Source organism: Rhamphochromis longiceps, linkage group LG5 (genome assembly GCF_057381845.1).
Source record: "Rhamphochromis longiceps isolate RC_006_pf linkage group LG5, R_longiceps_female_GT1.1, whole genome shotgun sequence".
Classification (NCBI taxonomy): Eukaryota; Metazoa; Chordata; class Actinopteri; order Cichliformes; family Cichlidae; genus Rhamphochromis; species Rhamphochromis longiceps.
In genome coordinates this window covers 32865533-32891099 of record NC_140561.1, presented here as the reverse complement: position 1 = coordinate 32891099, position 25567 = coordinate 32865533, and the positions used below count along the sequence as shown (strand labels likewise).

Here is a 25567-nt window from a genome sequence, read left to right as displayed (position 1 = left end):
CATGTGCAGAGAAACTTATTTATAAATGAATATTTCCCCTGCTCTGCTGCACCCTATCAACCCAACCAGCCCACCCATGGGCTTCCCTCTCCTGACAGTAGGCAATATTAGAGGGTTATCTTTTGAGCAAACTTGTGTAGCATTTTTTTTTTTTAAAGAACAGAGGGCTACTTTAATCTATAGTGGAAGTGTGACAAAACGCGCTTAGAAAAATAAACCTGAGGGACTTAGACATTAAAGCCTATGGAAGACGAACGCAAAAAGACGAGGGCTCGTCCGGGATTTGAACCCGGGACCTCTCGCACCCTAAGCGAGAATCATACCCCTAGACCAACGAGCCACGTGATATCAATTCAAAGGGACACCAAATGAAACACTAGGGTTTAACAGCTGGTCAACGTTGCCAGAGTACAGCTGACGTACACTGAATTCTTGCGGATGTGTAAAACAACCGAACAGAAACGCGTCTTTTTTAAAAATAACGCAATCCTGCCTGATACAGAATATATTTCTATGTGAAAAATCAGCCCGTTTCTACGACACTTCCAAGGTTTCGTTCACTGGCGGCTGTTTTCAAAGTTAAATGATTTGTTTTTCTCCTTAAAGACATAAATACGGAGCTATAGGGTGAGATGAACACCAGCTTTCTCTTTAGCCTTATGAATAATTCGTGTTTTAACGTTCAATGACACTTATTCGTCGGATTCGCGTTGGTTTATTGTTTAAGTCAGTTATTTGATCACAAACCGCTCGTTGTAATGTTAGTGAAACACCGCGAGAGGGCGCCAAATGTCGTCAAAAAGAAGAAGGAGCAGAAGAGCCGAACGAGACAAGAGCATTCGCTCCTTTTTATTTCCTTTTTCGCTTAGATCCCGTTGAACAGGTGAGACTTCCTTAACAAGTGAGGGTCTGTCATTGTTTCTCTTTTAAAATAACACATATTTAAATTAACGATTTTTGTGATGATCTTTCATTTTCTTGTTATTAGCCAGGATATGCTCTTAACTTCCTCTAATTATAATTTCATATAATTTTCCCAGATTTCATATCAATTCTGCATCTGCAGCAAGTTTATATATCCTCGTCATGAACATGAATGTCATGGTAATTTTAATGATTTCTTTGAATTGCTCTTTTCTGAGCATGCTGAAAGATTGTGCTGCATACATATTATTTTACTTTTAAAAACAATAATTGGATTTGAATTTATTTTGCATTGTTTCAAATACACACAGCCAAAAGGATACATATAGGCTCAAATGTATATACTTTTCACTTAAATCTTTTGATAAGTGGTGCTCATGGCTCTACAATATCTTTCAACCTGACATGGCCAAGGCCTGAATTCCAACGCGTTGCCGTGACAGGATGTCACCTGTGCAGCGAGCCCAGTCACTAGTTATCAATCTCAACTGGTAGTTTCCCTTTGCCAGCATAAAAACGATTTGTTTGACATGACTCACTGGTTTCATCAATATTCAGAACACTGGGAAAATCTAAGGAACTCAGTGAATTCAATTGTCCGTAAGTGTAAGTTATCTGAATGTGTTAATACATAAAAAGATAACCATCTGGCCACAATAACCTTTTGCTGCCATTGGTAGTGGTACACCTGCACATTGCAAAAATTGGAAGGAATAATAGAGGATAAGGACTTACCAGAAGTTTGACATATGTATGTATCCGTCTGTTTGTATCTACTCAACCCAGCACATACTGCAATGTGATACTACAATAACAGACTTGAAATACATTATGGACTACAATATTTGTCACCGTTCATTTGTAAATGGCATGTAATATTGTAGGTTTCAACTTTATTTCCACTGAAACATCAGTGCAACCACACAGACATGCAGTAACTGTTAAGGCTGGTCACCGTGATCAAAGCAGCCCATTAAAGTGATCCATTAAACTAATTATTGGAGGTTTTAAAGATCAGTGGATTCAACTAAAAACCTGTCCAGACAACAGAGCAGCTTTAAATGATTAAAAATGGGTGTTTCTCTAATGACTGATGAGAGTGTGTGTGTGACAGCTGTGATGGCTGCAAAACACAGGGGCCGGAGAGCATTTCACGAATCAGGTCGTGCATATTGATGTCTGAAGTGCAGTGATGCACATTCCCTGCTGCTGTTACATAAATTAGCTGCACTACTGGCTAGTCTGTTGGATACATTTTCATCGTGTCATATCAGACACATGGTAGATCCTGGCAAAATCAGTCGCGGGCAACAAACAAAAGCAAACAGATCGTGTATTTGAAGAATTACATTAAAAGGGTGTTACCAGTTTGGTTAAGTGGACGAGTTTAGTTGAAGCCAAATGATTTGTCTAACAAATAAAACATTTTTGAATATGACCCCTTCAGCTCACTCACTTTAGACTTGCTTTCATTAGACTTGCTTAATACCCTTTACTTTTATCCCAGTTCAGTGGCTTTGAAGCATCATTCTTCTTTTGTGTGCATGCAGGTTTGTGTCTGTAAATATATATATTCAGTTAAAAACATTCTTTCATCAATCCAAAGGATTTGATTATTATAAAATTGCCTTAAGGAGTTTTAAAAGTTTAACAGATTTGTGGCCTTAGTAACAAAGGATTGTATCTACCAAAGCATAAAAAATGGTAAATCCGATTTTTGTCACTTTAATCCAAAATCAAGTACTTTGACCACTAAGACCTGCTGGGATTAAGTGAAGTTGTGGTTTGGTGTGTCCGTGGATGCTTGTACATAGAAATGTTTGTCCATTTTGTTTCTGTCTGTCATAACAAAACAAAAAAAAAGGAAAAAAGAAAGAAATACACTATATTACCAAAAGTTTTTACTCACCCATCCTAAATTATTAAAGTCCCAATCACTTTCATAGCCACAGGTGTATAAAATCAAGAACCTAAGCATGCAGACTGCTTCTATGAACATTTGTGAAAGAATGGGTCACTCTCAGAGCTCCATGAAATCCAACGTGGTACCATGACAGGATGTCACCTTGTGAAATTTCCTTGCTACTAAACATTCCACAGTAAACTGTTAGTGGCATTACAAAAAAATGGAAGCAACTGGGAAAGACTACAACTCAGCCATGACGTAGTATGTGTCATGTAAAATCACAAAGTGGGGTCAGCAGATGGTGAATTGCATAGTGTGTAAAGGCCACAAGCTTTCTGCAGAGTCAATCAATAATGACCTCCAAACTTCACGCAGCCTTTAGATTAGCTCAAGAACGCTACCACTGGACTCTACAACAGTGAAGACTTGTTTTTTAGGAGTAAGGAACTCTACGTAGCATACCAAAGCATACAAAAACATTTCGGACTTTGTAAGACCAATTTGGGGACAGCTCCACTTCTGACATTACTACAAAACAAAACAAAAAAAACACAAACAAGCTCCGTATGGACATGGATGAGCAAGTTAGGTGTGGAAGAACTTGACTGGCCTGTGCAGAGTCCTGTCCTCAACCAGAGAGAACACCTTTGGGATGAATGCCGAGAGAATACTTATACAATATAGTGTACACAGAAGCAAAAGCTTCAATATTGCACTTACCCCTCATATATAATACAATATTTAGCCAACCAAAAATGGACAATGTGACCAAAAGCCCCCCATCAAAAAACAGTATGTCATAATTACATTAACATAAAAATAATTGGTTCTTCTCAACCGGAACAAATCTTGGATGCCTGGAGGTAATTGTTTTTTACTTTTTACATAATCGAAATAACTGTAAAATCTCTTAATAATAAAAAACACAAATTTTAATGTATTCATCCAAATGAACAGTGGGGTAGTGAAATGATAATAATTTGCTGTCAATACTATTTTTAGTTCTTTATCTCGTAATAAAAATATTAAGTTGGTGATCATTCTATATGCATTTCCGAATACTTCTGCCCAATGGGTCAAATATGGAACTATGAGTGTGCAGTCTGTCTTACTCATTTATATTTCTAACCTTTCCAATAATTTGTCAATGGTGTCAAATGCTTAAGTCCAGACATATTAATTTATTTTCATTCTTTGTAAGGTCACTTGGGTTCCTGTCTAGTGTTACAGTGTGAGTGTCTTTGGTGTAACGGAGGCCCTGTGCCATGTGTGGTGCGGAGTTCAGTGCACACTGTCCTGCTGTTACAGTATTATTTTTGTTTTGTCCGTTCCTCTGAAATATAGATTATGGCTCTCTATATCCAGCTAACCTGTTTCTCTTTGATTATTGTTGGGTGTTTTAATTGTCACAGCTAGTTTTGTTCCTAGATTTACAAAGAACTCTTTGATTGCCGTGTTCCAGTATTTGCAATGAAATTAGAATATCAGAATATTTCAAACTCTCCCGGTGTTCTGTATGCCTTACCTGTATTTGTAGTAAACTATTATGTGTTCTTTTGCTTATGATGATCTTAGTATCCATGTTAATTTATTTTTATACTTTTCATATTCATTTTTAGACTCTTTTGTTCTAATTTTAAAGAATTCTTTAGACCATAAAGTTTTCTTTCTGCAGTTTTTATTGTATGAGTCAGTTATTATTTCCCCCAAGTTTTCTATACCTCATTTGCATCTTCTGAACAAGCTGCTCCAGGCTTGTTTAATCATATCAGCTTTAACTATGTCTAATACATCTTGTTATCCTGCTAGTTCTGACGTCTTTCTCAATGATATTTCTATTTTCTACATCTAAAAAAATGGCAGATGATCATTTATATCATTCATGGTTATACCCCTGAGAATTTTCTCAACTACATCATATGAGAATATATTATCTATGACAGCATCGTTTACTTCTATCCTAGTTGGATGTGAAATTGTAGGAAACAAACTTATGCAAAACATTATGTTATTAAATTCTTCAGCTTGTGTGTGTCCTTAATGATTGAGTAAATCATCATCGAATCGCCAGAGAAAAAGAGCATCTTATTATTGCATATAATGTCACATAAACCTATAATTTTGTCTATAAAAACTTGCACACAAGCTCCAGGGGATCTGTATATACAGCTTAGCATTGTTTTACTTCTCCAGCTTAAGTTCTGCAGTTACACATTCCACCAGATTTCCATTAAATATCCTTTTTATCAACAGTTTTGCTTTGCAATGAATTTATATATAACACAACCCCTCTTCCCCTTACATTAATTAACAGTTAACAGTTCTGAATACTTGAAAACTTCTTGCTGAGACTCCATGACTCCCAGATGTAGAAGAACAATGGATGATGACACCTTAGAGACTCTCAGGGGAGGTGTGTGTCTAGCTGACGGCAGCCTCAATATCCACATCCATCGCAGGCGGGGTTGGCACATATCTCACACTCATTCATATTTATAACCACTAGACAGTGCAAGAAAAAACATAACAACAACTTCAGCGATTATTTTAATAATCCCAATTAGAAAAAAACATTCCTTATTTTACCCAATGGCCTGCTTTCCATTTTGAAAAATTACTCCTAATAGTGATAATTGGATGTTATTACAGCAACAAGTGTCTTTTCTGATGACTTTTCTGCAAAGCCTGGTGTTATCCTTCCAGGCATTTTGTGGTGCAGCACTTGCTGGATGTGTCTATTACAATGTGAAAACATTGGATTCTATGAATCCATTTGAGCAACTCAACTAAACTTTATGCTTGTTGTCTGTGTCTTTAATCTTGAGTCCTACAGAGTGTTTGTCTGAGTAATAAAACTAAAGATTAGATGGAAGAGCCTGTGCGTAATTGTTTGCTGTTTAAATTTGGCAAAAGGATACTGAGACTGGCTCAGCAACTGGAGTTCAGGTGGTTGAGCAAGTCATTCATATAAAAGGGAAAGGCTAATGTGTGGGAACACATAAAACATCCAGCAAAACCAGCATACAACAAAGCCTAAAAACAGGGGGAAACAACTAACCAACAAACTGTCACGCAACATTTCACATGCAGATTGACATATGAGCTTTAGAGGTGCTCCAAGACATATTTTGATATATTAAATAGTGAATTTGCCACTGCTTCGAGTGTGTGGGAAACTAATTGGCTTCTCTAGTTAAAATGCCAGTGACATTCTCATGTAACAATGCATGCAACAAATACCATCTACCATTCCCACAATAATAGTAGTAAAGGTGTATTAACCCTCTGAGTCTAATAGCAAACAAATGTTACATTTGCAAAAAGGTTTGAAGGAAAGCATCTTGTCTGTTTCAGGAAATTTTGCTTACACATTCTGTAAAATTAATGGCAACATATGGCATCTATGACAACTGGAATTTGTCCATTTTTGGACTGAAACTTATTATGCTTAATTGAGCTTGGGACCAGCTATTATAGATTGAATAGAGAGTTGGTAAACAAACTGATTTACAGACTAAAACACTGTTATTGCTTTTGTCCTTAAAAAATGATTGCAATATATTACACAAGACTGCTGTTGCATAATAACACATAACACACTGTTTGTTTTTGGTTTGGGATCTTGCTTTAAGTCATTAACACTGGTTGCTCAGAGTGTGCCCAATGAGCTACTTGCATAATTTCTTATGCATGCAATACCCTTTGCAGTAAGCTGTGGAGAAATAACGATGTGACAGGAACACACTGTAATACCGTAATGTGTTTGTGACCAAAATAATCTGATCTCCCTTTGGGCTCTCCTTACTTAGACTTGAGAAAACGGCTACTTCTTCATCCTTTTGGCACACTGGTCGAAACACCTGCGGCACAAGAGGGTTGGCACACACAGTCTTGAAAGTGTGTGCGTCAGAGTGAGAACCAAGATTTTCATCTAATTCCATGATTTTCTTGAGCTGCTTCACAGCCTCCAGTGGGAAGCTTTTGTCTCCAACCTGTGGGGAGAGGGACAAGAAGTTTCCATCTGGGCCAGTAAAAGTTTTGTTAATGTCGTGTCAAAAATTTTCATTGTATTCGCAGAGATTAATCAGAGGAAAGGACAGGACAGTCATGTCATGTGTACTTTTGAAGGACACACTGAACATAAGTGGGTTGAGTGATTTCCTTGAAGTTAATGTTTTATGTAAGAAGATAGCCTGAATATATCAACCATAAGCTACTGTGCCAGAAATGCATCGAAATATACAAAAAACACCAAAGAGACTTTAAAAATGAGCCTTGGATCTATAATACTTCCAAAAACAAATGATACTTACTCTGACCCATAGTCCTTGAGGTACACCGCACACACATCCCACCAAAAAAAGAGCAAAGAGGACTCTCATTTTTCAAGATGATGTGAAGATGCCTTTCGATTTATGATTTTCTTCTGTGGTTGATGATGTTGAGACACTAGAGCTGGAAAAGGTGAACCGACCAAGAAACAGTGAAATGGAAAGACTTTTATAGATATTTTCAAAAATTAGGGAGGAGACTTGTAAACACAATACAAACAATGGGTGGGGGACAGTAGCAGGTGGGAGAGTCTGAACTACACTTTTTTGCCATTATAAAGTGATAAAATGAAGGCATTCGACAACCAGTTGTGAGTTCAAGCATGTTGGATCTGCTTTTTCCTTTATAAACACCGTCATGTAATCTGTTTATAACAACTACCTGTGTTATTACCTCCGTCGGCACAATATTTTATGTTTTGTGACTTTTCACACCACGCATCTGATATCTCAGTACCAGCTAATAAATCTCATCCCTCATCAGTGCTGTCTGATAAAGAAGCAGCTATGTATGTACACATGTGTAAATTACGACATTTTACAAACTGGCAACAGATGGGAATCACTGGAAAACAGATAAGCATATTTGATCTGAAACGGCACTGTTTTGAAGTCTGGCAGTCAAATCTGTGAGAGTCTGAGAGACAATTCTGAGAGCTGCCATCAACAATGAATTATAACTGTCTTTGTAAACTTTATTTCATAAAATCAAACCTATATCTAGTTTTATATGTTTTACTTTTGCTGAATTAAAAGCTTAAACCTTTTCTACTTTTTATTACCTTGAGAAAGATCACAGTTTGAAGGCTTAAGATTGAACTGTATGTGATTGGGGACGACCCATGAGTGAGAACCCAAAAAGTCGAATGTTATTCATGTTCATTGATCAATGCTCATGGCAATTTACATATTAATGATTGAGAAAATGACCTCACAGCCCACTGTTGGCCAGTGGTGCTAGTTTGTAGTCATTGTGCAAATGTACTGTTTAAAAGGTTGGGGGAGCCTGCAGTCAGCTGAGATTGAAGAAGTCACTTGGATGAGTGAAGAAATGTTTCCCCCAGTGAAAATGCTACCTCCAGATGAACAGAATCAGCTTTTTGGGATTTCCTTACCTGGACGATTGAGCATGCATTGAGAGACTAAATGAATAAAAGCAGTGCATCAAAGTTAAAGTCCTTGAAACAGCTTATTAAAAGAAGCTGAAATTCTCTATTCAGCAAAATCTGTCTTGGTTTGACTTTGATACTCTAGAAGCCAATTAAAACTCCTAATGAGCAAATATGCTTCTAAGTATAAGGGGAAAAAAATACAAAGTTCACAAAATAAATTAAATACAATTTTTTAGCATTACAAAAAAATACATAAAAAATAAAATATAAATCAAGGAAAATCAAAAGAAGTCAATGCACATTTGATTCAGTGTTAATATTTGTTAGATAATTTGATATTTAGCAGCAAAAAAGAAAATCCAGGATGGCTCAAAACGTGCAGAAAAGCAGATGTTTTCATTTAAGTTTTATTTAATGTATGATTAGGGATTAAAAGAGAAGCCATCAATAAATTTGTTGTAAAGGGGCTTTTAGGGCAATATTTAAATTACAGCTAAATTAATGTAAAATTAGGATTTGAAGACAAAACAGGCTTTACAGTTCTGACAAAGCATCTTGGATGAGAAAAGTCTTCATGAAGTTTACAGAACTATAGGTGGTTTTTTCTCTTTAAGAATTACCTGATCAGTCGAATGTTGCCCTTTTTAATGTTTTTGAGGAAAAAAAATAAAACAACAAACAAAAGGGAACAAAAGGATGCCACATCAAGCTACATAAGGATGAATTCAAAGACACTGAAAATCAAAGTGAGAAATTGATGCGGCAGGCTCATCCATTTTACTAAAATTTCTTTGCATGAACTCAAAAATTGTAATTAGTTTTTAAGAGCCAGGGGGCCTGTCAGCGGTATCAGTTTCTTGATCCTCCAAGAACTGTCCGGGACGAGACAACAGACACCCAGCATTGCAGCAGAAACCTGAGAAAGAAGAGGCACAAGAGGAGGAATCATCATGGAATGACAGTCACGCTATGTAGCACCAGCAGATAGAGGAATGGCTGACATCCAGAAATCCTACCAGTGGCTGGACAAAGCTGGACTGAAAGACAGCACAGAGGCACTAATCATGGCAGCACAAGAACAAGCTCTGAGCACAAGATCCATAGAGGCTGGGGTCTATCACACCAAGCAAGACCCCAGGTGAAGGCTGTGTAAAGATGCCCCTGAGACAATCCAGCACATAACAGCAGGGTGCAAGATGCTAACAGGCAGGGCATACATGGAACGCCATAACCAAGTGGCCAGCGTAGTACACAGAGACATCTGTGCCAAGTATGTCCTGAAAGTTCAGAGATCAAAATGGGACATGCCACCTAAGGTGGTCAAGAATGCTGAGCTAAGATCCTGTGAGACTTCCAAATACAGATAGACAAACTGGTGATGGCTAACCAACTAGAAACGCAGAGGAAGATGTAGTGATACTGAGCGATAGGAACTCAAGAAGCTGCAGGAATACCAAGGGCTGAAGAAGTCGAGAAGATTTGGAGGGTGAAGGCAACAGTGGTCCCAGTGGTAATCGGAGCAGTCGGTGCAGTGACCCCCAAGCTAGGCAAGTGGCTCTCGCAGTTGCTAGGACCAACATTCGAGATTTCTGTCCAGAAGAGCGCAGTCCTAGGAACAGCAGTTTTTAATGCAACAAGCTGCAACAAACATTGTTAAAATATATATGAAAGCACATCTTGTAACCATGGCCCGTCTGCAACTGCATACACTTCAGGAATTCTCTGAATCCTGTTCTATAATCCATGTTTCATTGCAAAACTGTGCAGCATTTTAAAATAATGTCAAAACAAATAAAAATACATTTCTGGGGTCATAAGAAAACTGTGCATTTTAATTCCATGGTTCATGAATTGTCCGGGGCAGACCCAGGACACGCTGGAGAGATTATATCTCTCGGCTGGCCTGGGAACGCCTTGGTGTTCCCCCGGATAAGCTGGAGGAGGTGGCTGGGGAGAGGGAGGTCTGGGCCTCTTTGCTTAGGCTGCTGCCCCCGCGACCCGGCCTCGGATAAAGCGGATGAGGATGGATGGATGAATGGTTCATGAAGTATGAAACTTTGCATTCTCCAAATTCATAGTAGGAAACTTAAAAATGTCACAAAAGCAATCGGACACTTGAAGGTTAAACTACACCCACATGCACAGACTTGGCTAGAACCATTAAGTAACCAGCCAAGCATTGTTGGGAAAATCAATAAAGAATGTGGTAACTTTTCATTGATTTTTCACACTCAATAAGTATTATATAACTGCTTTCTGGCTGGAGCACATACAGCAATAGGTAAAAACGGTCAAATATCAAAGCAAAAATGCTTTTGATGATAAATCCCATGACTAGTTTTAGCTTATTATTGAACTCTTTCCCTGTCTTTTAATCGGCAGCTGTTTGACTTGCTAACAGTTTTTCAGGATTGTTAGCAAGTAGGCTGATTTCATTTTATGTGCATTTCCTACCAACTAACCACAGATTGACTCCTTTATTTTAAGATGATTATTAGATTTTAGCTTGGTTTTACACAGTTCCCAGTTTTCTTTATGGAAGTTAAAAAGAAAACAAACACTGAACCTAGTTATATGTATCCACAATTTTTAAACATCAAGTCCTCATGCTCTGAAGCTGCTCTCACCCCTGCAAACAGGCTCAGTGAGAGGGATGGGAGCTAATGTATTAATTGCAAATCTGAAACAAATCCAATGCACTCGTTTTAAGTGAGCTTTCCAGCTTTCATGAGAGACAAACAAAGTTGTAATCGTGTCCCATGCATCAGTGCTTTAATACAACTTCTCATTTAATGTGCTGAAATTTTTATGTAAATATTCATAGATGTGAGTAATATTGCAATCATGACTTATGAAGGAAACTGACCGAGTTAGTCAGACATTACGTTGACAAGTTCAAATGTCATCTGATTAATGGATGGGAGTGCTTGTCTAAGAGGAGATTTATTATGTTTTTTTCCTCTGAAGTAGTAACCTCACTTTTAACAAGGCACAGATCTTAACTGCGTGCAGTCACATAAAAGGATAGACACACATAAGATTATAACATACTGTCCAATGGCAAACACTGCAGTCTCACCTATTGTCATGAATCTAGGAATAACAGACTCAAACAGATTCATGAATCCGGTAATACTTGTGGGCTTATTCCATAATTAAAAGTGGCTTGTGTGTCAAACCTGCTGATGCAGCCCTCCAACACTTCAGATCAAACCATAGCCTTTATCCATAAATTAAAATAGGCCTGGCTCCCAAGGAAACTAATGCTAAATACAGAATCGCCATATGAAACATTATAACCAAACCAAATGCGTGGGTGCACAGTGCAGTAAAGGCTGTAAATTGTCAGAACAGAGCTTCCAAACCTGATCATCATCTGTGTTAGTTAACAGAGTAAGAAGACTAGCAGCATTTATCAAAGACGCCACACACCCTTGCTACTCACTGTTTACACCAACAATTAGTGTGTGATCTTATTAAGTAAACAGCTTTACCCCAAGAGTTAGAGCCTCAATCACACCCGTGTGTGAATAGGGAACAGACCAAAGGATCTGCAAGTGCGCGCACACACACACACACACACAAGCAAATATCAAGAACTGTGACCCTCCCCCGTCACTGGCTGTTATCACAGAGTTCACTGAGTACTGTTGTAAATAAGTAAATTAAAGTAAATAATGCTACTAAAGAAGTGCCTCTTGTCTTTTTAAAAATAGCTTATATATAGCTATTTTAAAAAAAAACTAATTTTTGTTGTGCATTTACAAAAGAGAGCAAAGATTAGTGAACGGAGAAAAATACAATAATTTTTTCACCTATAAAGCCCCAAAACCCAGAATCCGCCTTCGTAGCAACTCATTACTAGTTCATTATTGTGCAGGTGGCAGGGCTGGTATGCTCAAGAGTTCACTGGTGTCCTGAACTGAGAGCATGTCTGTTTAACGAGGTAGTTTGGCGGCATAAATTAAATTATTCACACTACTGAATGCTGATAGGGTGCATATTTGAGTCTGAAATGAAGGTGAATGGTGCTTGAGCAGATGTTGTGTTACATCCTGATGTAGAATTGGGTGAAAGGAAATTAAATGTTAGAAAAATTGCCTGTGCATTAGTTTTGAAGTGTTTACCGGACCTGTCAGCAAACGCAAATAACCTACAAGTACATGCTCCTTGAATATATTAAAACTGCTTAATATATTTACAAATGTCAATGTGGATGAAAAATACACCTGTGAGACAAATTAAAACAAAAAAACAAACCTTTATTGAGGCGATAATCCAAAGGGCAGCCAGTATCAAAGTCCAGTTAAACCAATAGAAGCCACACGAGGGCCAGTAAATGTGAACAAGCAGTACAACATGACATATAACTGAGGGGAGACAGAGGCTATAAATACACAAGTAATTAGGAAAAACACCAGGGTATACTACCGAAACTAATCAGTAAAAACACACAAATTAGGTAAAATTAAATATAGTGAACACGAGACACGACCCAAACTGACTCAGATTTATCGAAAGAAACTTCAAACCTCTGCAAAAGGATCAACACAGCACCAACGGGGTTCGTACCAGCACTGACAAACAGGCAAAATAATAACAGCTCCTCTATAGCCATACAGATACAGTGAAAATGAAAGTGTTTTTGAATTTTATTTTCTGTAAATCATTTGATTTATTTAATAAATTAAATATTATATTTTAGAGGCCGTTCTAATCTGATATTCCATTCTAGGCAAATTGACAGCAAATAAAACTAAGTACACTTTTAAAACTTTTTTTAAAATTCATTTTTATTTGAATTCTATTCAATTTTATTTATATAGCGCCTAATCACAACAACAGTTGCCTCAAGGCGCTTTCTATTGTAAGGTAGACCCTACAATAGTACAGAACCCAACAATCATATGACCCCCTGTGAGCAAGCACTTTGGCGACAGTGGGAAGGAAAAACTCCCTTTTAACAGGAAGAAACCTCCAGCAGAACCAGGCTCAGGGAGGGGCGGCCATCTGCTGCGACCGGTTGGAGTGAGAGAAGGAAGACGGAATAAAGGACAGAAAAATGTTATAATGTAATGTGGTGAAATTATTATCAACCAGGTGGTTCATGAGACAATTATTTTAAAGTAGTCTGGTTTTAACATTAACAATGAAGAATTATAATAAAAATGTAATGCATCTAGGCTACGTCCACATGTACCCAGGTATTTTTGAAAACGCAGCTTTTTAGATGCAGGTGTCAGGTAAACTTTAACGTGCTCGTGAGAAAACCCTAGAGAAGAAATTAGGTCTCTTCAATGGGGCATTTCTTTTGAAACTTTTGACAATCACGTTTTCAATATTGTCTTGGCCATTAAACATTAACTCCAGGACAGTGTTTGGATTTTTCCACTTTTGCCGGAGTTCATTGTACACTTTCACACTGACTTCTTCAGTGTTCTCTAAGGACATTTTAAGCTTTTGGGACAAAATTTTAGCCCAAATCCTGTGGGTAAACCTGTTCATGATGGCTTTATCTGCACCTGGAGGCAATTTCCCTGCCTCATTTGCGTTGCTTATAGCGTGCAGAACCAAATCTTTAGTGAAGCTTTCAACAACTTTTACGTACTCTTCTCGGTTTTTATATATAGTGAGTACTCTTTTTGGTAAGGCCAACAGGTGTTTTGTAAATGTTGGGACAGTAATATCGTCAAGCCGTTCGCTCAGATATAAAATCAAATACTTCTCCCTGCAGTTATGTGCTTTGCAAAGATTGGTGAAAATGTCCTTGTTGATATTGGTCAGCCTTTTTGGAGATAGATCCAAATCCCTCTCGTCAATCTGAGGCCAGATTTTTTCAAGCAGACGATCGCTGATAGAGTCGGAGTTGTGGCACCGTGTGAAGTCCTTGTATTTAGACGAGGCTTTGCCTGCGGCCTCTGAAACTACCAACTGAATAACTTTGTAAACACACATCTTTTCTTCAGACAGATAATCAGATGCCAGAGTGACATCATAAGAACCAAAATCTGAATCAGACTTACGGACTGACCTATGTAGTGTTTTCTTCACAGGCTTTTCCAGGGGGGAAGCTTCTATGTTGTCCAAGTCTTTTGTATCAGCTGAGTAGTTTTTCTTCGGTTCTACTGTGGCTGCGGTGAGGGTTTGAGGAGGAAACCTCTGGGATGACACAGACGCTTCTTCCTCAGATGACTCACAGCTGAAACCTATTAAAATATCTGGATATATGCAAGGTGGTGCAGGTACACGATGCAGTGTTAGAATTTCTCTGTTTTCACTGTCATCTGTGGATGTTTCATCAAGACTGCTCTCCTCTGCAGTCAAATGCAGCTTGAGGTTTTTTGAGTCTGAAGAGTCCTCCAGTCCTGGAGTTTCTGTTTCTTCATTATCACCGTGGTCATCTACAGAAATTTCTTTCAGGATGCTGTCCTTTGCTCCTGTTTCTTCTGTTTTCTCAGGGGACTCTGTGTGCACTGAGTGAAGAGAAGGCTCATTATTCTGCGTGGACACTGCATCTCCCTTCTTCACGGTTGTGTCCATTGCATCCACTAACATGGAACAAAGTTTCAACATGTCTTTCAGCAAAGTGGAAGGCAGCTCAGTGTTGCAGTACTCTGGGTTGAACTGCAGAGATTGCCACTGTGGTACAATTGTACCAAAAAAGTGGTCACTTAAGGACTTCCATGTTTCCACTGAGGTGTTACTGTGTGGAGTTGTCATGTTTAAGTTTGTATTACTATTTCTCTGACTCTGAAATGTAGAAGAGGAAATAAATTGTTGGCTGGTTGGAGTTGGACTAGGCATGTGTGCTCTTTGTAAACCAAATGCTTGAGAGTCTGGACGGCTCCTTTATATAGGTTTAAGCCCCGCCCACGTTCGGCTGCAGCCACTGTGACGTCATCCACTTTCCTTTGAAGTTGAACCTTCAAAGGTTTGGGGGCGGGGTTTAAGCTAATCTCTGACACAGCTGCATGACATTTAAATGGCATAAACTATTAATTTAAATTACCCATTGTAAATGTTGTTCTTAAAGCAGACTGGTTAATAATAATTTCACCACATGATATTTTCAAATTATTTTGTATTTGCTTAAATAAATGCATAATTCAAAGACTGTAATTTTTCATTGTATATCAAATTACAGTTGGACATTTTAGGTGTTCCCTAAATTTTAATGTAGGCATCAGGAAATAGATATTTTTTATTTTGCTTCTTTTTATTCAGATTCAAGCTGAGTACGATTAAAAGTTGTTGGGGTTTGTTTTTACTTAGACTGAAGTTTGTATTCCTATCTACTGATATTAATTCATTGTTATCTTAATATAGCTTAAGGTGGGGTGCATGCATACCCATATGGAAACGATATATATATACATCTTATAAAGTCTGTATCTGTCTTGTGTGAAACTTGTATGAAAAGCATACAAGAGTGAAAACAGATATAAGATCCCTTGAAAAATTATATACATGAAACTTGTATATTTTGGATACTTACTAAAACAATATATGAAAGTAATGAGAAAGTGGCCACCTTCATGAGTGAATCGCATAAGCCTTATATGATTCACTATATGAAGTAGGCCACATCTTATGCAAGTCTTTTATAAGTTTTTTCTATTTCTTTTCCATATGGGTATACTTGAGCTTGTATGTATACTTTTTACCCTGTGTGAATAAATTCAAACTTCTGCACCCAATTCTTCCTTTTTAAAGTCATTAAAATGTATACTGTAAAGTTAGAGAAATCATTAAAAGCCCCAAACTACAATATAATATTCATAATCATTATAAGAGCCTCTAAACTTCTCGCCACATCTGTATGAAACTCCTGGCACCATTTTTGGTGATCCCAGCATCTGTTGACAAATTTGGGGCAGACATCATAGTAATTTAACCTTAGTTATGGTTCATACTAGGTTTTGCAATATTATTTTATAATTTTACACATTTGACTTTCTTATATATTTCATTATTTTACTATCACTTACCACAGACCAAAATAAAACCGGGAATAACACAGCATGGGCTCATCTAACATTGAAACTGCACGAAAGTACAGAAGTGCAGGAAAACTTAAACTTAATTACAAATTATGAAAGAAACTGCAACCAAAGTAGAGAATAAAATAACAGAAAAATTAACAGAACGCAGAAATAAAAATTACAAGAACAAATTGCACAAAACACATAATAAACACAACTAAAATGTTAAACTCAGAATGGACCTGTATAAATGAAACTGAATTGTATTGAATAGAATGCAGGGTTGAAAGCTCAGAACCAACAAATGTCTTACATAAAGCCACTTTCAGGTCAAGTCAGTTTTATTTGTAAGAAATATTTCAGAGGCTTCACAAGAACAAAACATAGTAAAAAACACGCCTCTCACTGTTCTCTATGGGTACTCCTGCTCCCTCCTACAGTCCAAGGACTTTTAGGCAAATTAATCTGGCTGAATGTGAACGTGAATGGTTCAAGACTGTAGACCCTTACTGTCACCCTTCAGAAAATGGTTGGATTGCACCAATATAATAAAATGGAGAAATAAGCAAACAAACCAAAATACTTAAAATACACAAAATGTGTGCAGTAGAGTTTTGAATAAGGTGTATATTCTCTTGATGACTCTGCAGTGGTTGGATTCATCAGCAGGGATGATGAGACAGAGTACCGGGCTGTGGTCGACTCCTTTGTCACGTGGTGTGAGCAGAATCATCTGCAGCTCAACGTGGCAAAGACCAAGGAACTGATCGTGGACTTCAGGAAGACCAGGAAACACTTGACCCCTGTTTCAATCCAGCGGGTCAATATTGACATTGTGGATGACTATAAATACCTCGGCGTATACATTGACAATAAACTGGGCTAAAAACACCACAGCACTTTACAGGAAGGGCCAGAGTCGTCTCTATTTTTTGAGGTCCTTCAACAGTGGTCGGACAATGCTCAGGATTTTCTACGAGTCTGTTGTGGCCAGTGCGATCCTCTATGCCGCTGCATGCTGAGGGAGCAGATTGAGGGTTGCTGATGCTAACAGACTCAATAAACTGAGGCCAGCAATGTTGTGGGGATGGAGCTGGTCTCTCTTAAGGTGGTGTCGGAGAGGCGGATGCTGTCCAAGATAAAGACAATGTTGGATAACACCTCCCACCCACTCCATGACATGCTGGCTAGCCACAGGACCATGTTCAGTGGGAGACTGAGATTACCAAAAAGCACCACTGAACGACACAGGAAATCATTCCTGCCTGTGGCCATGTCCCTGTACAACTCATCCATCTAAAACACTGTATACTGCAATAGCTCCACCCTTTTTGCACATGCTCTTCTTTCTTATTCAGATATTTATCAATAAGTGACTTATATGTATGTATATATTGTAGTCTTACTTCTTGTAGTGTCTGTCTTTGTTACTGTTTGTACTGGAGCACTGTAACCAACATAATTTGATCAATAAAGTATTCTGATGCTGATTCTGATTTTAGGGTATTCCAGGAAAAACAGCATTGAAATTAATGCCTGAGCAGGTTTTTTAGAATGGCACACACACAAAAATGGCCATGTGTTAATATCGGTTGAGGTGTTATGATGGTGTGCAGTTTGTAGAAATGCAGAAGTCTTTATACTTCTCTGCTTGTGAAGTGATGGTGTATGAATCTTCTGAGTTCCTGCTGCATTCATTAAGGCTGTTGGCTATTTAATGGGCTGTAATGCTTTGTATCATGGTTTATTTAATATAAACAAGCCCTTAAACACAAGCAGAGGTCACCGTCGGCCTCTCCAGCTTTTCGTTAGCACTATTGATTTGTAGCACTTTTAAGCTAACTTTATGATTTAACTACAGCCCATGCACTCACGGTTTACAGACACCAAATATTTGAATTCTTCAGATAAAATAACTTTAACTGAGATTTCAACACGTATGTGAGGTTTAAGATCAGGCATTTTCCATAGCGACTTATTCAAAATATACAGCACCATTAGAGTATGTACAAATTTGACATGAGGACAAAAAGTACAGTGTAAGTTTCCTGTTTTAGGAACAGCATCATATATTAATGCTGATGCTGATCAGGGAAACACAAAGACTTTAGACACTACTGAAAAACTTTAGACCGTCCTACTCTCTCTGCAGGTGTCCGAGGGATCTTCCAGAACATTAAAACTGCCTAGTAAAAGAAATGTGGAAATCACTTTAGTTTGTTAGCAGATCAACGTGAAATTAATTTATTGCACGGGTATTCTAGGTGTATGCTCTGTGTTATTGCAGCTGCAATTCCAGCAGTGTAAAACATACTAAGCAGCAGATTAAAGTTTTTAAAGCATTCATACATTTTTCTGAATAATAGACATTTCCCTAACAATGCGATATACAGTTTGCAGTTCATTCAGTGTCTTTTAGTAAGATGAGGCTTAAATATTTGCGCATATAAAACATATTTCCCCAGGAGAGAAACTTAAAATGTGCCATGAATAAAAGAGAAAATGTGGTTTTTCTAGATGATTTGAAACCAAAACTCATACCATAACCTGCTCCCAATCAGTTTATGTGTACAGCATCAGTCACCATGATTATGCTGAACACAAAAGGCCCCTTTTTACTTGGCATTTAGCCAGGTACAAAAGAGCCAATTCCATGACACAGAAAACTCTGATTTTCAGCTCCCCGAAGCTTGCTAAGCCATGAATTGTGCTTCTCAAAAAAACTCACATGAAACCTCAATACAGATGGCAAAACAGAAAAGATGAAATTAGGTACAAACTGGAAACTATTATCATTATCATTTTAGAATAATAATGAAATCCATGTAACGATCAAGAACTTAAAAACTTCGAATACTAGAATAATATTCCCAAAACAGAAACCCAAACTCAAATATACTCACAAAACCCTCAAAATTCAGATACATAAAAGCTCTGGGTCCATGTCATCTGTGATGACGAATTTCCTGCTATAATATTGCATGAAATGAAATCACTTTTTTGTGTGCACACAGGTTCTGTTTACATTTATTGCTCCTCCACTTCCCTGTACACTTGACTGAAATAAATTACATCATGCCCTAGATCAAGTATTTAAAGATCTAGATGGGGATTTTAAAGGGGAGTCTACATAATGCTGGATGTCTCAGTAAGTAAGTGTTATAAAATGTTACAAGCCATTTTCAAAATATATATATATATATTGGCCAGTTGCGATTACACAGTGTAATGGTTCAGTTCCACAGGCAGTGTTGCCAACTCCTCAGTAAGGAAACCATCTATTGGCTGTCCTAAAAGTAGCGAAAAGTCGCTAAATAACGTCATCACCTAATTTGCATAATTGGTCATGCTAATGTATTTGTAACCTACGTTGTAGGAGAGAAAAATAACATCGTGGAAGAGACATAAAGTGAGCTAAAAACGTCCTAAATGCATTTAGAATTTATTTAAAACTACAAATTAAATTTCTTTTAGCAATTATTGTTTTATTTTTAATGTCACAATTCCAACCCTGCTCCAAAAGTGACTGGTGGAGTTACTTTGTGTGTGTGTGTGTGTGTGTGTGTGTGTGTGTGTGTGTGTGTGTGTTTATAAGTAGTTTTAAACCTTGTGACCCACAAAACAACATAACTGTCACGGACCCAGCTCTGGAGGACTCGGGGTCCGTGAGCAGTTTTGACTGTTGATGTTATTGTTGTTATTATTTTTTATTTTGGTGATGTGTGTGTTTTTCTGCACTGTGCTGTGTTAGTCTGTGTCCCACTCATATGTATAGGCAGGGTATGGGTGTGTATGTCTGCGGGTGTGGCTGGAGGATGGAGCTCAGCCACCTGCAGGCCTGAGGGGTGTGGCCCTGCGGAAGGACTGGCCACACCTGAAGTTCATGCCACACCTGTTGGTGATCAGGGCTCGTCGGGGGAGCTACTTAGGAGAGAGTTGGAGCTCCCACCGGCGCGGGATCATTGAGTTATCTTACCAAGTCAGTGTGTGTTAGCTTAGGTCTGTGCTGTGCGTATATGCCCGCCGAGGGTTAGTGTTGACGGCTGCGTCTCTGGTTTCCCTACAGGAGGAGGAGTGGTCCGGAGAGGCAGCACGCACGGGGGTGCGGAAACACAACAGCGGGGAGCACGAGCACAGATATCGGAGGGAAGCACGCACACGGGGTTCGAGGGAGCAACGGGGAGTTATTGTATTTACAGCCTTTTCACTGTAAATAAAGAGCACTGTTTGCATCGCAGAGTCTGCGTTTTGGGTCCTCCTTTCCCCACATCCCCACGGTCTGCCAGCCAGACCATGACAATAACAGTAAAAGAAGAACTGACTACGTTACAGTCAGTACGGGAGTATCGGCTTTGCTCATGCGCGATTCATTTGCAGTTTGGACGCATAGATGGGAACATCTCCTGCCCTGATAGCAGCTGGGGGAGGGTTGCTGATAATTGGTGCCCACTGCAGCACCTGCTGCTTGTTGAGAGTAAGAGCGATATGCGCTTTCACGTCAAAAAGTCGTCATAAATGAGTCTCCAATAACACCAGAAAAAGACGCCAGATTTGTCGCTAGTCGCTTTTTAGAAAAAAAGTCGCAACACTGTTCACAGAAAGGGCATCTAGCATTAAACTGTGCTGTAGTGATGCCCTGTGACGAGGAAAGCGCTGAAAGTAGCTTTGGTAGTCAAATTTCCATTTAAAATATGGGTCAGATGTTGTTACAACTAACAACATGAAAATAATATTTTTGCTACCTTACCTACTAGTGTGTTAATAAGAATGGCAATAGCATATTTGCATTTGTAGAATAGACCACAATGTACACGTCATCTATCAATGAAGGCTTTTTATTCCAAACAATAATAATAAAAAGAAAACATTTCTTTAAATATGAATATAAAGCAAGGCAAGATGGAAATGTAACAAACGAAAAATCCAAAACAAAATGCATGCCAAAGAATTTTGCAGAAAAATAAAATAGTAAATATGCTATATTATGCTAAGTAACAGTTTGCAAAACATTCCCCATTTTGTCAGATTCTTTTTTTCTTTTTGAGATATTTTTAGTCTAAATTTTTCAGGCATCCAATGGGCCAGAGTCAAAAATGCAGAGATAAAGCCATTGGTTCATCATTGCATGTGGTTAAAAGTCGAATTTCCTTAAAACATTTTAGCAGGGGATGAAAAATTAATCACAAGTAAGCAGGATGTTTCTGGCTTGCTTTGTTTGTTTAGCAACCAGTGCAGGCAGCAAATGCGCAGATCTCACAGATGTCCAAGGGTACAGCAGCTAAAATGAAGACAAGAAATGGAAGCAGATAAGGTACACTGCTGAGTCATCTATATTTAATATTTATGACCTAAGATGTTATGATTCAGGCAAACTGAATTTATAAATGCCTTACATAATCTGACAAGGGAAGCAGATGCTCCTCTCTGCCTGCAGAGTGGCAGAAACTCCTGTGGGAGCATGGGGTCAGCACAGAGGGACATGGTGTTAGCCTTCAGTCTTGGGTTTTGTTGTCCTGTCATACCGTTACTCTCCGACATCTCTTGAAGCCGCTTGACAGCTTCCATTGAGAAAGACAGTCCGTTCTCCTGAAAGAGAAGCAATTGCAGTTACAAAGGCCCTGCAACTTCATCTAAAGCTTCAGAGTCTACACAGTTTCAGTATGATTTGTAATCCATGAAAGTCCAGAACAAAAGTTAGTTTAATTTCCCAAAATTTGAGCTTCACTCTCTCTACTAATGAGCAGAAAATTGCCATTGTTCAAGCCTGCAATCTCATCATGAACACATCAGTCATGCAATGATGCTAAGGAAGGCACTTACTTCAACTTGCACAGCCTCAGAGGTCCAGCCCAGAGCCAGGACGACGAGAGCGGTGATGGCAAATGTGGCTTTCATGGTGACAGTAGACAGCAGTTTGTCTTGCAGTCTTTTTGCGTCTTATTGTAGATGTGCTCAGCAGGTGCTCAGTTTGATGTTTCTGATTTCCCTGTGCCTACAAGCCTCCTTTTATACAATTCTACCCAGCAGCCCCATTATCATGTGACCAGATATGCTGCAAATGAGAGCAACGTTTTTCTCACGGGTTAATAATTAGTGAGATTAGAGTTAGTGTTTTACAAGGCTGTAAAGAGAAATTCATAAATCCTACTTTGAGCTCATCGTCTCTCTGATTAGATTTATGGATCTCTGGCTCATGTGTGCTGCATCTTGGGTTGGTTAAAGAATTATCTTGAATTCCTCGGACGATAGTGACTCACAGACCCATTGTTAGAAATTGATCCAAATAATGGGCTTTGTTTAATGTGGAAAAATGTCAGACAAACAGTTTTTATATTTAAATAGGCCTCCCCCCACATAACGCGTTGTTTATTACAGAAAAGGTTTATTTATGTCAGTGTCAGTACTTTTCTTTCATATCTTTGATTTTCTTATCAACAAAAACACACCCAAAAGCACTTAACTGTAGTGATGGGATTTCCGGCTCTTTTTAGAGATCCGGCTCTTTCGGTTCGGCTCACTAAAAAGAGCCGGCTCTTTCGGCTCCGAACCGGCTCTTCAGGTTGTTTTGTTGCTTTAATTAATTTATTATTAACAATAATATAAAATTATGCACAAAAGGAATTACTAACGTAAAAACAAGTGGTTTTATTTATATATGTTTATATATAAATATATGCGGTGGCCCCTAGAGACAAAACACGTATAAACTCCAAAACACATTTCTAGCATGAACTGAACTTCCAAAGCAGAGCTACTAGATCACTTAAATCACACAATTGAAAGCATGTGTGTATTGTTTGTGTATTTATACACAGGCACTCATATATATATTCAAATAATTTAAAAAAAAGTTCATTTACCTGTTATTACCACACACCAAATCCGGTCGTTGGTACTTGCTGGCTTGTGTAGCCACAAGATAACAAAGGCTCAACACTGTGCCCAGCATCCTGGAGCACTTCTGTTGTCTTTTGTACGTGTTTTGAGTTTTTATGTGCTTCTGAGCTTTTATATGCTTCTGAGTTTTTACGTGCTTCGGAGTTTGTACGTGTTTTTACGTGTTTTGGAGTTTGTACATGCTTCAGAGTTCGTACGTGATTTGAAGTTTGTATGTGCTTTGTCTCTAGGGGCCACCGTAAATATACTTTTATTTATTCACTCCACATAAAATGTAATAAATAAATCATCTAATACAAAAATCAACTATTCACATTTCAAGTTTTAACTATTTAAATTTTCAGCTTTTTCCTTTCACAAATTTAAAGTGAAAAGAACACAAAACACTGCAAACCACAACACAATTAAATATAAATTATAATATGAAAACTAAAAGAACATGCATATTCTCTGTCATATGGACCTGCATGAATAAACTTTCTCAATCCTTTATCATCTGCAACCGAAAATAGTTGTGGATGATTACTATACCTTTCTAATGTTGTTGTCCCTGCCTCTCTTTCTCTCTCTCTGGCTCTGTTCCTGTGCTACTGAGTGTAACTACCGCCCCTCCCCCCTCTGCCCAGCGTAAAGCACAAGGCTCGCGTGCAGAGTGAAGCGGGAAAAAAGTGCGAGAGAGAGGCTGAGAGAAAGAAAAAAAAAAAAACCCACGTGACGGCTCGCGATAAGGAGCCGGCTCGCGTCGTTCACGTCAAAGAGCCGGCTCTAAGAGCCATTTCGTTCGCGAACGACCCATCACTACTTAACTGGACTACAGCTATAAGCAAATAGTGTTCTCTCCTATGTGAGGTGTGTACAGAGATCTTATTAGCCCCTGGCTGAGAATACTCACTGAATACTAGTGCAAAAAAATTGACTGCTTTTCCTGCTTCTGCTGCAGAAAACAGCTGAACAGAGTTCAGTTTTATTTATTTATTTATTTGTCCTTGACAAGCCTGCCCTGACTTGAATTAATCATCATTAAAAGTGCATGGTCATGCTTTCTAAAAGGATTTTTTGACATGGTGCGATCAGGGTTGGTATAACATAAGTCGAAAAAGGCTTCAGGCGGTACAGAAAAGTTTGTACCTCACTTGTTTATCTATGGAAGTATTTCTCTACAGGCTATAGTGTGCATCAGGATCTCTAAGAAACATCTGACCCTCCATTAATAAAACAAAAAAGAGATGCAAGTAAAGTTAATTGACTTGCTTTGGAATGGCACCAAATGTGCAATCACGTACACGGCAGTGGGTGTGGCAGCCCAGAGACACAGCTGGCAGGATTTTAATAAGTTCATTAAAAACAATTTTTTTACCCGTAGCATGAAGGATCAATCTACCCAGTGAACAGACCTGCTGTGGCGCAGTGCATCTCAAATATATTTTGGTCATCTTTAGTTTGAGTCTGAGCGATTTATCAGGTGATTTCAGCTAGAGCAGGAAAATGAAGTTATTTTATTTGTTTTTTAATTATCACTCACTTCCCTGAAGAAATCTAATCTAATAACAAATATATTATGTAGCTCATTTCTTTACTGTCCCTTATTACACCTGTAACGTGAACCTGCTGCATTTCTGGCTCTGTGTTAAATTTTATATATATATATATATATATATATATATATATATATATATATATATATATATATATATATGTATACTGGTGCTATAATTGGACCTTAAGATGAAGCAACTTTTTGTCTTCTAGCTCTTTCATTGCTTACATGACCAAAATTATTCTCTAAATTGTTTGAGTCACAGCTGTAAGCTTTAATTTGCATTGGAAAAGACCATGGTGTACATGCATTTTGTCCATGACGAGCAGGTAAAAAATTAACAGTAACATTAACAATTTAACCTAATGAGCTCAGAAAGAAAGTTACTGGACTTCTTTAAGGTAATCTGTGAGTATTTCTTCTGGGTAATTTTTAAAATGCTTGTATTTGTTTTAATTGAATTGCCCAAATCACCAAAACATGCTTATCCTCTGCAGGATAAAAAAAAATCTTTACGGCCATTTAGCGAATTAAACTATTTTTCTTCCAGCTGTTGGAAATTGTCTTAGAGAAGAAGAGAACAGCAGTGGCTGTTGCTAATTGTCCTGCTGTTTTTTTACATTACAGGGCATTTATCTGTTGGTGAAGCAGATACTGCTTACAACTGGGAACTGAATACTTTGACGTGGAGAATCTAGTCGGCTAAGTAGCTAAAGGGGGTTGCTTCAGCCGCCTTGGTGATAATGAAACAGGTGCACTAGAGGGGCAACAAATCAGGAATGGCATTAAAGCTCAAGGCCACTGACATATCTTCCTTCCATATTTTTCCTACTGAGTGTTTCTTTAATGTTTTGAGCACTGTACTTTATTTCTTCCTT

At 38.2% G+C, this 25567-nt stretch overlaps 2 protein-coding genes and 1 non-coding gene across 3 annotated transcripts; all 3 read right to left on the bottom strand.

The window, feature by feature from the left end:
* Positions 1–268: 268 nt before the first annotated feature.
* Positions 269–340, bottom strand: trnap-agg (transfer RNA proline (anticodon AGG)). Its single transcript has one exon. It is a non-coding gene; the product is annotated as a tRNA-Pro (tRNA).
* A 4927-nt stretch (positions 341–5267) lies between these two features.
* LOC146670386 (guanylin-like) lies at positions 5268–7212 on the bottom strand. The gene is made up of 3 exons (XM_085408064.1): positions 7144–7212; positions 6636–6822; positions 5268–5332 (listed from the first exon to the last, which is right to left on the bottom strand). Exons 1-3 carry the CDS (start codon positions 7210–7212, stop codon positions 5268–5270), a joined length of 321 nt encoding a protein of 106 aa, XP_085264190.1.
* A 13878-nt stretch (positions 7213–21090) lies between these two features.
* On the bottom strand, positions 21091–22220 carry LOC146670385 (guanylin-like). Its single transcript, XM_085408016.1, has 3 exons — positions 22076–22220; positions 21649–21841; positions 21091–21533 (listed from the first exon to the last, which is right to left on the bottom strand). Exons 1-3 carry the CDS (start codon positions 22148–22150, stop codon positions 21475–21477), a joined length of 327 nt encoding a protein of 108 aa, XP_085264142.1. The 5' UTR covers positions 22151–22220; the 3' UTR covers positions 21091–21474.
* Between the last annotated feature and the right edge of the window lie 3347 nt (positions 22221–25567).